The 13921-nt window shown below is 37.7% G+C and overlaps 3 protein-coding genes across 5 annotated transcripts in view; 1 reads left to right on the top strand and 2 right to left on the bottom strand.

The window, feature by feature from the left end:
* Window positions 1-20, top strand: part of pgam2 (phosphoglycerate mutase 2 (muscle)) — a 1938-nt gene extending 1918 nt beyond the window's left edge. The window contains exon 3 of the mRNA XM_051877794.1: window positions 1-20. This exon is cut by the window's left edge and continues 378 nt beyond it. The gene's annotated coding sequence lies outside the window, so the exon portion shown is untranslated.
* The window catches only part of rpl17 (ribosomal protein L17), a 268902-nt gene that overhangs the window by 46682 nt on the left and 208299 nt on the right, over window positions 1-13921 (bottom strand). The gene's annotated exons all lie outside the window — the stretch shown is intronic.
* crkl (v-crk avian sarcoma virus CT10 oncogene homolog-like) lies at window positions 6515-12747 on the bottom strand. The gene is made up of 3 exons (XM_051877787.1): window positions 11620-12747; window positions 9874-10345; window positions 6515-8221 (listed from the first exon to the last, which is right to left on the bottom strand). The coding sequence occupies exons 1-3, from the start codon at window positions 11928-11930 to the stop codon at window positions 8087-8089; spliced, it is 918 nt and encodes a 305-aa protein (XP_051733747.1). The 5' UTR covers window positions 11931-12747; the 3' UTR covers window positions 6515-8086.

Genomic DNA, 13921 nt, shown 5'->3' with positions numbered 1-13921 from the left:
AGTGAGCACCATTTTGTGTACTACCTTTTTCGCTTGAGTCATTCCTCCCCCTCTTCTTCCCTCTCTGCATTAATTCAGGGATTTCAGCAGAACGGTGCGCTGCTGTGTAAGCTGACCCAAAGGGCACACCAAAGAGGTTGCAGAGTTCATTTTGGCAGCCGTCCCACACTGTGGTGCAGTGGCGGCTCATCTAGCCATAGTTCTCAATGAGAGCCTGCTGCACAGACGGCCCATAATGGCTACAGCATCCTGCCAGCAACACAATTAGCAGCAGCTCAGGTTCTCTGGTGACAAAAGGACAGGGGTGTGTGTGGACGTGCATGTGTGATAGTCTGTGATTGGAAAAGGATGAAGCCGGAGCTAGACAGTCACAGTACCCCAAAATTGCACAGGGACTAATTCATTATGTAGGAAGACTAATTTTAGGCTGAGCCTTCAGCATAGAATAACCTATTATTTGAATCTATTATTTAAGCATTTATTTAAAACTAAAAAGTTATATTATTAAATATATTACTTAAAAAATACAAAGTAATATTCAAATTTACTGAATGATTAGTATCATGTGTGTGTACCAAATTTGTATTTATTTTACCTGGCTTTGATATTTATAGACTTTCTAATTAAACTGGCTGCCCAACTAAATAGTTTTGAAGGGTTATGAGTAGTCTAAACACAAATTAGGATATGAGATAAGCCACAAATGAGCTTTCAGTGAGTCATCAAACATTTAAATGCAATTTTAGCACATGAAGGGCAAAGTATAAAGAGCAAATAATGGTAACAACACTGTTAAACAGTGACATGGTGCAATGACACAGTTTGAGTATGGGGAACTGCTTTACTAAATCAACCCAATACTGCCATCTAATGTTTAACATGTAGCATTGCACAGTATTCTGGTCTGCCGTAGAAACAAAGACAAAGTACGGGGAGGAGAAAATTTCGTTCTAATTTTTATTTTAAACGTTTTATTCCTAATCTATTTGTGAAGACGTGGTTTATGGAGAGGGCAGTCATACTAGAGAGCCAAAACAAATAGGCTACTGGCAAACGGCGGTTAGTTGGCAAGCAACAACAAGTGGCATCTATCCAAGTACAATGTCTACTTATGTCATCGTCTTTAAAAATAAACCTCTTATTCCTGTTTATAGATTTGAGTCTTATGAAACTAGATTTGTTTGGGCAAATAATGTTTTTTTATTTGTTAAGTAGGATAATCCAACACTGTGAAGATGTTTTCGTAGGTCATTGTTTGCATAGAAAACCACAACAGTTCTTACTTCCTCTTAGTAAGTTCCTAATTCCAGTCAGTTCTGGCCAAAATATCTTACCGTTCTTGATAGGTGGAGTCATTCATGTTCAGGACATGAATTCTCTCCTCAGGCACAGAGGGAATTCCAGCTCCGTGTGTCTGGCTGACTTCATGAGTGGATGAAATGTTTCTACATGCTCCTGCTGATTCTTGGAACCCGTTCGCTAAGACCAAACATTATATAGGCCTATATATATATAGAAAACTATTAAAAGGTGCCATAAGCACAATATTTTTTAGAATACCATGCACACATAACATGTCCAATTTTACATGTATCTGTATCACTGATTAAAGTGATTAGCATAGGCTCAGTAAACAGCAAAAAAATAAATAAATAAAACTAATAAAAAGTCTGAGAGCTGTGAAAATTCAGAAATGCTCTTTTCCTGTCAGTCATTTTGCATCAGATTGCTAAAGGGATGGGTATATTCACAACCAATATTTACATTTTTAAAACACAACAAGTGTGTCTTAAAACTAGCCTATATGTACCCTAAAAACTTGTGTTTCATTTGGAAAAATTAACATTATCCCAACTTGCATTCCGGCACTAGTAGGCCCTACCACTTAATTATTCAGATATGAAGACAGCATTCATGTTTATTCCACTTCATTTAAGAGCAAAATACAAATTATGAAAACAAGACCACCACCTGAAAAATGGATACACTGTATCCTGTTCTAATACTGTACTGTTAAAAAGATTGTAATTCAAAATAAATTCCAATATGAAATAAAGTAGCGAAAATATATAAGTTAATGGAGGGATTTTTCTTGCAACCATCTGCATTAGGCACCATTCTAGTCAGACAAATCTTTTGAATAAACTAAAAACCAGTAGCCTATTTCTTAAATGATGAAAGAGAAGGTGTAGCAATAGAAATGAAAATACGGTAGGCTATATCACTGCTAACTGGATGTAATCTAACATTTATTTATTTTTTACATATAGATCATGAAGAGAAATTTGTAGCCACTAGTAAAAACAGACTAAAACAGGCTATTCTAATAATGGAGAAAGTATATTTTCATTTTAGGCCCTGGCACAGTAATCGATTGATTATGTCTGTGGGTTATTTGGGGTGCAGGCTCTGAATGATTATTTGTGTCTGTCAGGGTTGCCAAGTCTGCGGTATTTGGCGCCCGCGAGTTAAAAGTTTGACATAGCCTATTGCATAAATTATATTTGACTGAAATTCTTGTAGGCTATTGAAATAGTTTAAATTCTGCCAGTAATAAAACTGTGCTAGATGTTGTTTTGTGATCACTGCGAAATAGTGGTTTTCATTTTGCATAACAGTGACTGTAAAATATGTATTTGAGGTATGAGGATGGCATATTTTAATCTTTGGTATTTAGGATATGGTCATTGGGCTACTTTTGGGCTATTTTTGATTGGCCATTGGGCTTGTTTTGTTACACTGACCTGGCAACCCTGGTCTGGGTGCGGGAGCGGAGAGAGAAGCTGAGAGATGCTTGACGCTCGATGCTTAATACAGCCTAACTCTATACCAGAATTTATAGATCTAACCACATTTTATTATGACAAATTTGCCTGCATAACAGATCTGATGCAAGAAGTTGTTTTGAGTTGTAGAAATCCTGAATGGAACATGTTAATTTACCAGTAGATGGCGACATTTCTAAAAGGTTAGTCATGCAGTAGGGAATAACGAAACGAGACTTTGCGTCTGCAAATTATTAGACTGCATGAAAAGAGATTTGTCTGTTTTATTTGTGAGCTGGAAAACATTCTGCTCGAACCCTTAAGTTAACCAGCCAAGCTTTGACCCCCTGCTAAAACATTAAAACTATGGCACAGAGGTAAATACAAATTAAGTGTTTACTGTTATGTTTAGGTGATGTAGTTATCTAATCTAAATATGTTAGTTATTCTACCACAACTGATGATGCCAGTAATCCTCCATTGAGTTTTTAAACATGCATCATTTGCGACATCAGACTGGGCCTGTTCCTGTTGAATGCATCATACAGCAATGACGTACTTACTGTTGTATTGTACTGAATAGTAGATTGTGCATTATAATAATATTTCTTTAAACCTACTCATTGTATAACATTATCTACATTTTAGTTTCTTAATAGGTGAGGGCACAGGGTATAGAGAGAATAAAGCCCCGGTTCTGACGCTATCTGACCCAGATCCCACAGAGAGCCAGTGGGGAGTCACGATAACATGGCCTCGTTTCCACAGCAGAAGGCACCGGCGTATGTTCTGTAAATGTTTAATCGTCAGTACTCCCAAATGGAGCGCGAAGATTCTGGAAGGGCTCAAGATTGATTTAGACAACACAAAGACAACATTCTGCTAACATTTACTCTGCTACAGAAGCAGGTTCATGATTCAATACACTGTTCAAATGTGTCGTGTGTCAGAGTATAGCCGAAGAAGTTAATTGTGTTGGTTTGGCAAATTAAAGGTGAAGTGTGTCATTTTAAAATTAATCTAAATAATAATAAATGTATATTTTTCCATTTAAATAAGACATTTTAAAGCTTAATTTCAGTAGTTAAAATAAGATAATAGCCTACTAGAATGCATATAGGCTACTTTTTTGGTTCTTCCAATTAAAATTCTCTTAATAATTACCTTGCACAGATGTGGCAAAGGTTCATCTGACCGAGACGCATCAAAAGACTAAATATAGGCACATCAGTGCTTCTGCCTTTCTGCACAGTGCACACACAGATTGTGTTTGCAGATTGTCTTTGAGATGAGGTTTACCTTGCAGCATCTATAATAGAAAACAAATTGTGAAGAAGGCTGGGTGATTAGACTGGGTGATTTTAGAACACATCTTCATGTTTAGTCTTTACATATTTTAAATGTGGCATTTTAAGCTGATATTGGGCCAGCCACTCATTATGGTAAGGTTCAATCTATATAGAATTAGCCTTGGGACAAGCTGGTAATGGGACTAAAATGGGCCTGCATTGACCTCTGTTTCAGAAACCCAGTGATTGTTCTCAAAAAGAATCAATTTCCATCAGTCCTGATATTACATCTAATTATGCAAATTTAACTTTGCAGAAACTTGCAGATGAAGAGGAAACCTCAAGTAAGTGTTGTTGTGGTCTAACTATCAAGTTTTTAGAAGAAGCTTTCTAAAGCACTTTATAAGAGTGCTGGTATGGTGAGTTAAAATAACCACAAACATGTTTTCTACCAAATATTCTCTATGCTGCAAGTCAACAGCATTGCATGCTCAAGTGGAATAGATTGCAGTTTTTAAGGGACACATGCTGTACTGTTGATTTCATATTTGAAGTTTCCTTGTCATTCATTAGACAAGCAAGTAGTGCCAAATCAACAACCATTTTTTCAGCTTTTCCAATCATATTCTGCCTTTCACATTCCCTGCTCTGACTTAAAAACAACTAAAGTAAATTATATATAATAAATCTGGTGTCTAAACTGCAATTTTGCCCATACAATAAACAAAAAATGAAGATCTCATCATTGAATTTTATGCATTGCTGCTGTAATCTTGTAAATTAAACATTTGAATCTATTTATTAACTGACACAATATCCAAAGGATATCAAAGTGAGCTCCCTAAAATAAATATGAATAAATATCAAAGCCCAGCAACAATTGCACAATTTGCTTTATTTTTAGCTCATCCATTGCAGTGTCTGTCAGGTTTCCAAAATGCACACACAGTCCTGGGGTAATGGTTTGATGCTGTCAAGCTTATCTGCACCTGTTTGCAAGAATCATTAGACCAGTCATCTAAAAGCCATTGCAAAAGACATACTTAGCTGGTTTTGAAGTGTGATTGTATTTCTCACTTACAAAACCCAGTGTTTAATATATTTGCATTTGGAAAAAATCTCTAAAAACTGGCAAAATAATGTAAGGACTAATTACATAGTTTAAATGGAGCCAATTTTGCCCATTTCAAAAGGTAATTTCTGCACCACCATAACCATTTAATTCCTCCCATCATCCATTGGTTGAGTCAATGTTATGTCTGGCTTAGTCTTGTGTAGTCACTCTTTTGGCCATCGACATGAACTAGTCTGGTCCAGTTTGCAGCTTATTCAGACTAGGAACCACCCATTTAGTATGAGAAATACAAGATTTGGAATCTATTCAACTGTAAATGACTCAGGAAAATGTTTGAGCTGCTCAAAAAGACTGCAGTTCTATATTTGTTGCTGCTATAGTGGCACGTAAATTACACTTTACCTTTAAATAATTGTTATCTGGCCTCCAGGTGATCGTTTACAGACTTTCCCCCAAATATTTCTTTGTCACCAATTGCTACACAATGCTCTCAAATAACTGAGGCAGAATGTCATGAATCCATGCCAACACAGAAAAACAAGCACAGCCTTGATTCACACATTCTCCCTTTTAGACTTGCAAATACATATGAAAAGAACTTGATACACAAGGAACCTTTCTTGCACCGAAACACACAACCGTTCTGTTTGAACGGACAGGATAAGTTTGTTTATAAATACATTACATCAAGGTCACAGAGCCAAATAATCAAAATTATGGAATCCTGATTTACTGAATAAAAGAAATGCAAAGCTTGACCTTCATAACTTTCTCTAGGTCATCATCGCACAGGGTTTCTTTTTTTGGACACTTCATTAAAATTCTTTAATTATGTCTTCTCTCCAGGGCACAGTCACAATCACAACTGCTGCTAATAAAAAAATTCAAGTGAGATGGAGTAACCAACCTCTTGTTCCAGATACTGAACACCGTCTCTAAACAGGCTGTTACATCATCGTTTTGTTGAACAAAACGTCTGCTTGAAACATGGGGTTCGAAGTGACCCACTTTAGGAGTCAGAAGTCTCCAGAACGACATCTGATCTTCTCTTTACAGGGTTCCCATCCGAGTTAATTTGAAGAGCAGCCATTTGTGATTTCTAAAGTTTTATTTTAGGAATCACTTTAGCAGAAATTGCTGAGGTGGATTTTCATTTGTACATCAGGTACCAAGATGTAAACAATAATACAATACAAGAGCAGAGTAAAACTGGAAAAATTTGTATTCGCTATGTAAATTTTCATAGCATTTTAAAATTATTAAATTCTATGACTTTTCGAGATCTGGAAATCACAAATTTAAACTCCATATTTCCAGGTTTTCCATGACCGTGGCAATCCTGCATTCAGAGTTGTTATACAAGGGAAGTTGGTCATACGCACACAGACAAGTAGACATAAATTTTATTTACTCGTTCTGTACATAATGGGTAATACCAGCACGGGTGTTAACCATGGGAAATATTATTAACATGTAAATGGTGTAAGAAAATAAAAGGCACAAATTTTCATTTTAAACAAACGAGACCACATGGATATTTTGTAATTTGAAACAAACAGTAATACTGTTAAAGCCTTAGCCAAAAAAAGAAAACCATATGCATTTGAAACCTTAAATTATTTGAGCACTTCTAAAAGATACGGGCTGGTCTATTGCTTAATATGAATGTTTAGCCTTAACCTGATGCTAGGGATGTAAACCAGACAAAAAAGGAGTTAATTTCAAAAAGGTGAGAAAAGAAAATCAACAGACAAATAAAACATAACATGAAGCAGCATTTAACCTAAGAAGGAAACCCCTCTTGGCCAGAAGGTCATGCACAGAGGCCACCAGCAGGCTTTTTAAATCCCTTTTTAGAAAATGCCAGTTTATTTCAACACACAGTAAATGCTTGATTCAACACCTGGCTAAAAAAAAGAAATGGATTACAGATGGACAAAAATGAGAAGTTGATTATGTCAGGTTACTGAATCAAAATTGGGCAGAAACCATCAAAGTTATAGCAGAGACCTTGTGATGTGCTGTAACAGTCATGAAAAAGAGCAACACCCAGACTTTACTGCTACCAGAGTAGAAGAGGATCAGGGGAAGAGATGAGCTCATAATTGCACAGGTGACATTTCCAGCTTGTCCAATGGAATAGATGAGGTGCGTTTTTACTCTCCCCAGACCCAATCTCGCATCTAAGGCATCACCACCGGATGCCAAAAAGCTCCATAGGCAAACCCTTCACCATTCAAAAGACCCCCCAAGAGTCTAGCCACAACCATCTAGCTACACTACTACTGCAATTTACAGATAAGTTATTATGGCACAAATAAAAAGGCTACAGTAGACTAGTCCCACATACTAGTTGGTGAGTCTGTTTCTAAGGTCAATCAGGAGTGGTGCAGTTGTTGCTATTCTAAGATCCTGCAGTATCATACCCTTATCTTCAAGTCATGGCTGTTACCAAGGGTCAGATCAGTATCACTAGGATTGTTTAAATGTAACAAAAGACAAAAAAAAAGGTCAATTTCATACCCAAACAGGTAAACAATTGGCAATCAAACCAGAGGGTATAATTATCCTCATTTCCCTTCTTAACACAATATATTTTAGCTAGCAAAAGTCAAAGCTACAGACAGAAAACTGCAGGAGAGTGGCAAGAAGGCTTAGGTCAATGGTGGAGGCCTCATTTCACCTTGTCACAGGTACAGATTGCAGATGTGTGGAAATAACAGAATATTAAGGGCAGACACATCCCAAAAAAAAAAAAAAATACTGATTCGCCTTAAACCAGGTGAGGGGGATTAAGAACCGTTTGATTTTGGAGCTGTAAACAGTCAGAAGCCACGCAAATGGTTTGCTTGAGAAATGCGCCACGGCTGAGCCCCAAGGCAGGCAAGCGTAATACCGGCGGTGACTTGATGGGGCGTCCAGCGAGCTGATGGGGTGCTGACAGAGCATGGTCCAGATCATTCGCTCTCATCTGGGTTTTGGGGGTCCAATATTTTCACATGGGTAAAAGGGAATAAACCTCTCCGGCCATTTACCTCCCCTTCCCACTGACCGCTGATGTTCATCCTAGTCACTTTCACAATGTCACCCACCTATGAGGAAAGAAACAGGATTAATTAAATAAAAAAGGTCAAAACAAATAATCTACATGTCTTTTAAAGCCTACAGGTCTTATGTAGGATACAGAAAAAAAACTAAGCATGGCATTCAACTTTCATGTTTAATTTGACAGAAAAATATTATTGGCTTAAAAAGCACAGTGAAAGCTTTGATATTTCAAAAAAATCATAACCTAGAAAATTCAGGGAAAGCCTAGGGAAAAGATAATGGCCTGCCCACCAGAAATTAGATCCAAGGAACAAAATATTTTTTAAAAGACATGAAAATCCTTTGAGTGCATAAAGCTGGAAGTTTTGTACCCATTAAAATACTTAAAAAGAAGACTACTCTTATCTAAAAGTATTAAGCATTAAAAACTTAAACTCATCCTTACAGGATAAAATCATCTGCATTGACTGACATGCATCACCTTCTCAAAACGCCTAAAATAGCGGTTCTAAATCAGACCATTTTGCTTTAGGCCATAACAAACCGTGCGTCATAATCCTTGTTTCCATACACAAGCTGCACTCATATGCAAAATACAGCAGACCGATGGAAAAACACAAAATGGGGCTAAATGACAAAGTAAATCTGCATTTGACCCCATCAATGAGTTTCTTCACCTTTTTCTTGCACCTACCTGAAACAACTGACACATTCTCAGGCTGACTAAGACATAGGTTATGTAATGTTTTCTATAAACTGACAAGGCCTTGCATGTAGAAACGGATGAAGGGGTGCTGGAACTTGCCATGTGGGATGACTAAGTATGGAATTTCATTCTAGCCCCTATACAAACCAATGAATTCTACACTGAATTAGACAAAACACAAAAACTTAAAGTAGGGGTCTTTGTGCTTATTTTTCACTTATTTGTCTTTCTTGAAACAGACCAAAAAACTGGTCTAATGCATAAAAACTATTCTAAAATACAAATCATAAACACTACAGATATCAAAATATATTTTCTCTAGCATTCAATCTATGGCATCTTTTTACAAATATGTTGATAGGTCTGTTTAAGGAAAGTCCCTCAGAAACATAGAACTGAACTGACAAGTGTGTCATCAAGAGAAAATATTTGTCATTTCACATTTCCTGCTATCAGCACCATCTGACCAAATGTAAGGGTAAAAATCCCTTTAAATGTGTAATCACTGCACCAGTTAAATCTTATAATCCACAGAGAAATAGCTTCATTAAGTGTCTATGGCAGCCAGCACTATATCCCTGTATTCCTATATATCAGGGGTGGCTGACCCTGGTCCTGGAGAACCACAGTCCTGCAGAGTTCAGCTCCAACCCTAATCAAACACACCTGAACAAGCTAATCAAGGTTTGAAAGGTTGCTAGAAAGCTATAGGCAGGTGAGTTTTTATTAGGGTTGGAGCTAAACTCTGCAGGACTGAGGCTCTCCAGGACCAGGGTTAGCCACTCCTGCTATATATCATCCAACAAAAATCTATGCTGAATGAATAGCCTTTAGTAATTAGTAAACTGAAGGACATAAATATATTTTAATGTGCATAAGCCTGCCCCAATATTATCCCTCATCAATAAAACAATGGAAACTAGCAGACTTAACCACGCTGGTGACAAATGCAAATTCTGGTTTATGGGAATCCATCATTTAGCTACCTACCTCCAGTGCTAAGGCAGTCTTGTCATATGCACACGGCACTCGTTTCTGGATCGCCTTCGCCATTACCGGCCCATTTTGCACGGACGGCAGTGGGTTGATAACAGCGCCGGGTGTGACGGGGGGAATGGGTGATGGAGTCTGAGGCTGAGCATAGGCGTGTGCTGGCTCAGGTATGCCATAGCTATTGGAATTTCGTGAACCATGGCCAGGCTGACCGGGATGATGCGAAGGTCTCACCAGCTTTTCTACGTAGGGAACAGGAATCATGCCTACTCGGCCTTCTTTATTCTTGGCACTCCACCACTGCTCCTCAGGCTTGTCCAGAATAATTAGGATTTCACCCTTCTTGAAAGGAAGGTCTTCAGCATCGCTACCAGTGAAGTCATAAAGAGTTCGCACATACTCCTGGTTCTCATCTCCGGGTCCCCCAGATGGCTGAATAGGACCACTGGGAAGAGGGGTACTGGGGTACCTGTAATACAGTGATCAGAGTTTTTAGGATTGACTAATCAACAAAAAAAGGAGGATTTTTAACAGCATATCTAAGAGGAAATGCTTAAATCCACTTCTTGGCAGTGTCTTTTGTAATATCCATTCCACTACTGAATGTGCACTTTCACATGTACAGTTAACTTCCTGGTATCGTGAATGCAAATGACTTAATTTCTCTTTATGGCATGGCTCAATGAGAACATACAGGAAGGAAACTAAGGGGAATTACAGGTATGTTTAACTGACCACTCTCACCTTGACAATATTTATGTCCAAGCATAAGAATGAATGTGAACAAGAACCAGCAAAGCTATGGCAAGCAGTTTTAACATTTATTCCTTAAAACTAGTATGTACGCCAATATTAGCTCTGAGATTTGAGACGACACCAACACTTGAAGACTTCGGATGATGTCAATTTTGGACATACAAAATGGCCAAATCCTCACGTTGTAATAATTACAATCACAAAATGTAACAATTGCCTTAATAACGTGATTAAGTATACCATGATTTGTTTGTTTAACTGAACACATGACTTGTATATTATTGCCATATGGACTTTACTTCGAAAGTCACCTCTGACTGATAACAGCATGACATTAAAACAAGCATTTTTCCACTTTTAAACAATACATAATATTATGAAAAGTGCTATACATATAAACATGAAGTGCATATCCTAGAACACAATAATGACTAGTATAGTTTCAATTAGACACTAGTAATTATTCATATGCTGCCAGTCACTAAGCAAACAGTGTTTGTTAGTAACAAACTGTTATTCAAGTTTTATAAGTATTTAATAAGTTCTAGTAAAACATTAACATCTATCTAAATTGTTTCCAGCAATATTTCTTTATTATTTATTACAAGTAACTAAAATATAATTATCAAGCATCTGACGAATAGTAAAACTTGAACTAGTACCAGAAACATTTGGAGTCGGAGAGAAGTTTATTACAGAAATCAAATTAAAAATATTTGTAATTTGTTACTTATCACTACTGAACTAATCGATATGACAGTACTGGTAAATAATGAATTGTCACTAGTGAAACTGAAAGATACTAATATATGTAATTGTCTGCTAGTAAACAAAAATAAGAACTAGTAGCATAAAAAACAGACCCTAGTTAGTTGAAATGAATGAATGTTTAGACAGCTTGCCATAGCAACGATGAGGAGGGAAATGCACATTATTGAGAAGAGGGGTGGATGATGTGACGATGTCAAAACTAAATGAAGCTCTTACCTTGGTGCTGGCTCTATCAGGGTGGTAGTATCCAGATAATGTATTTTATAGAACTCCAAAAGGCCAGGTAGATTATCAAACTCTTGATCACCTATCTTGAATCTCTTGCTTGGCAAAGAGTTGATGATATAGTGAGAAACTTTGGAGTTTTCAGACACTGACAGTACATAATCACCAGGACAGGTGGACGAATCTCGCACCAAAAACATCCCGTGTCTCTGTCCCTGAAGCCTATTCTGCGCCTCCTGTCTAGAAACCGGCCCGAAATACCAGCTAGCTCGGTCCGTGGAGTCGAACCGTGCAGACGACATGTTTGTTCGAAATACACTTGTAACTGATGAACTCGAAAAGAAAACAGAAACGAGCAATAAATTAAAACAACAAATGCCTATTCTTACAAGCGACCAAACGCTTTTTGAGCCGACAGTCCTACTGAACCGCAACCTGACGTTTGACCAGACAGGCTGCGACTGGCGTCAACCAACTTTGATGCATTGCTAAATTTTCCACCAACACACGAATCACGACGGGCGTAGAACAGGTTTAAACAACCCCAAAAGTTCGTAAAGAACCAAAAAACGCGTATTTAGTATCAAAGTTCCCCTTTCCGCTCTCTCTTCCGTGAAAGTAGCTGCAGCTTATGAGACAATATAACGCGTTAGCCAGCTAGCCGTCTTCATCCACCGTCCGCTCAAGATAAGGCATAATATGATAATAAATCGCCCTGCATGACGATTCGAAGCGACATATGTCAGTTGCGTCCAACAGCGAGTACTTCTCCGTGTATTACACCGAAGTACGGAAGAGTTTTGTCTCCTATTTAGACTCACAACAGACTTCGAAGGCTGTAACAAAAATGGCGGCCCGCAACACGTCTTCACCACACAACGAATTCAGAATAATCTCGCAACAGAAAGTTTCCCCGCTTTGCGCGTTGCTCCTTTATATGACACACCGCTTTGCCACGCGACAAGACGATCGAAAATATTTTAAATTTTTTCTGTTTGTTGTGTTTTCTCCTCCTTCCCGGGTTGGTGTAAAAGCTGCTTCAGCTCCCCACACCGTCCGAGAAATGGCGTCTGGAGGGCGGATCTGCGCGCGCTCCCGGTCTGCCTGATCATCCGTCACGAGCGCCTCGAGCGGCTGTTACTTAAAAGGAAGAAGTGGCGTGCAGAGGCGCGGCATTTCAAATGCTTTGAACCACAATAATGAGGCACATAAGACACTGCTTAGGAGATTGTATAGCCTAGAGCGAGTGGTCTATTAATGTGAAAGTTGTAACGTGCTATAGTAGTGGTCTCATTTTGGAATGCAAGGTTGGCTCACATCTCATCTGGAGATCTGTTTTTGACATGGGCAATTGACATGAGTTGAGAAAGTACTCGGTACTTCACTAGCCTACTTAAGTGAAATTGTGGATATTGTGTAAATATTTTAAGTAGTATCTAGCCAAAATCTCTCTACATTTAATTGTACGTAAGTATTTAAAAGGTAGAGGGTCTAAATTAAATTTAGGCTATTTCATTTTTGTATTTAAAATGTGTGAGTAGCCTACTCAAGTTACAGAAGGTATTTCATTTCAATAGAAACTAAGTGAATGATAATTTCTCAATACATAACAAAGTATAACAACTATGATAAAGTTTTAGATGAACTACAATGATAAACTAAAATGATAATCGTTCTAATAAAAAGAATAGGGAAGTCCACATCACAACTAATGCCACAGAGGAACTGTGTCATTAGAATCACTTTTAGAAAGATTATTTTTATAATTGACAAACGATAAAAACATTGACAACAGTAGGACATAAGAGCACTTAAATAAAGAGAATATTATTGTGTGTTGGTGGACACTATTATCATAGTTATCTTTATAGTTATTTGTCCTTGGTGTGAACAGGCCTTTAGTCAAGTTCTTTGCCCTGGATATGGGCAAACGGATTAATATATTGCACTTCCGGTGTTAACCCCAGTCTGCATGGATGGGCGCAACGTTAAAGACATCACAAAAGAGGACAAGATTATATTCAGGGCACAAATGCAGGTACTTTATCACCCAGAACCTTAGATACCAAAAAAAAAGAAACAGCAATTCTACTGAAATCATCTTACAAGGCTGCCATTTTCAAGGACTTTTCTCTTTTCTTTCTTTAATAAAGAAGAGCTCTTTACAATGCCAGATGAAGCTGCATTTGACGCAATACTTGGCAACATTGTCACCTCAAGTCTTGAATGTTAATAGATTCACATTTATTTCATAATGTCTTGCAGTTTTCTAAATCTTTCCTTGGATCAGTGG

This window comes from Ctenopharyngodon idella, chromosome 21 (genome assembly GCF_019924925.1).
Source record: "Ctenopharyngodon idella isolate HZGC_01 chromosome 21, HZGC01, whole genome shotgun sequence".
In the NCBI taxonomy this organism is placed as follows: domain Eukaryota; kingdom Metazoa; phylum Chordata; class Actinopteri; order Cypriniformes; family Xenocyprididae; genus Ctenopharyngodon; species Ctenopharyngodon idella.
This window is presented reverse-complemented; position numbering and strand designations above follow the sequence as displayed.

Excerpts from the sequence above, each read along its gene's own strand:
- crkl (XM_051877787.1), bottom strand. The coding sequence starts at position 11,930 with ATGTCGTCTGCACGGTTCGACTCCACGGACCGAGCTAGCTGGTATTTC. Across the intron at positions 10,346-11,619 it reads CTGATAGAGCCAGCACCAAG|GTACCCCAGTACCCCTCTTC; the intron begins GTAAGAGCTTCA and ends ACTGTATTACAG. Across the intron at positions 8,222-9,873 it reads AGACTGCCTTAGCACTGGAG|GTGGGTGACATTGTGAAAGT; the intron begins GTAGGTAGCTAA and ends CTTTCCTCATAG.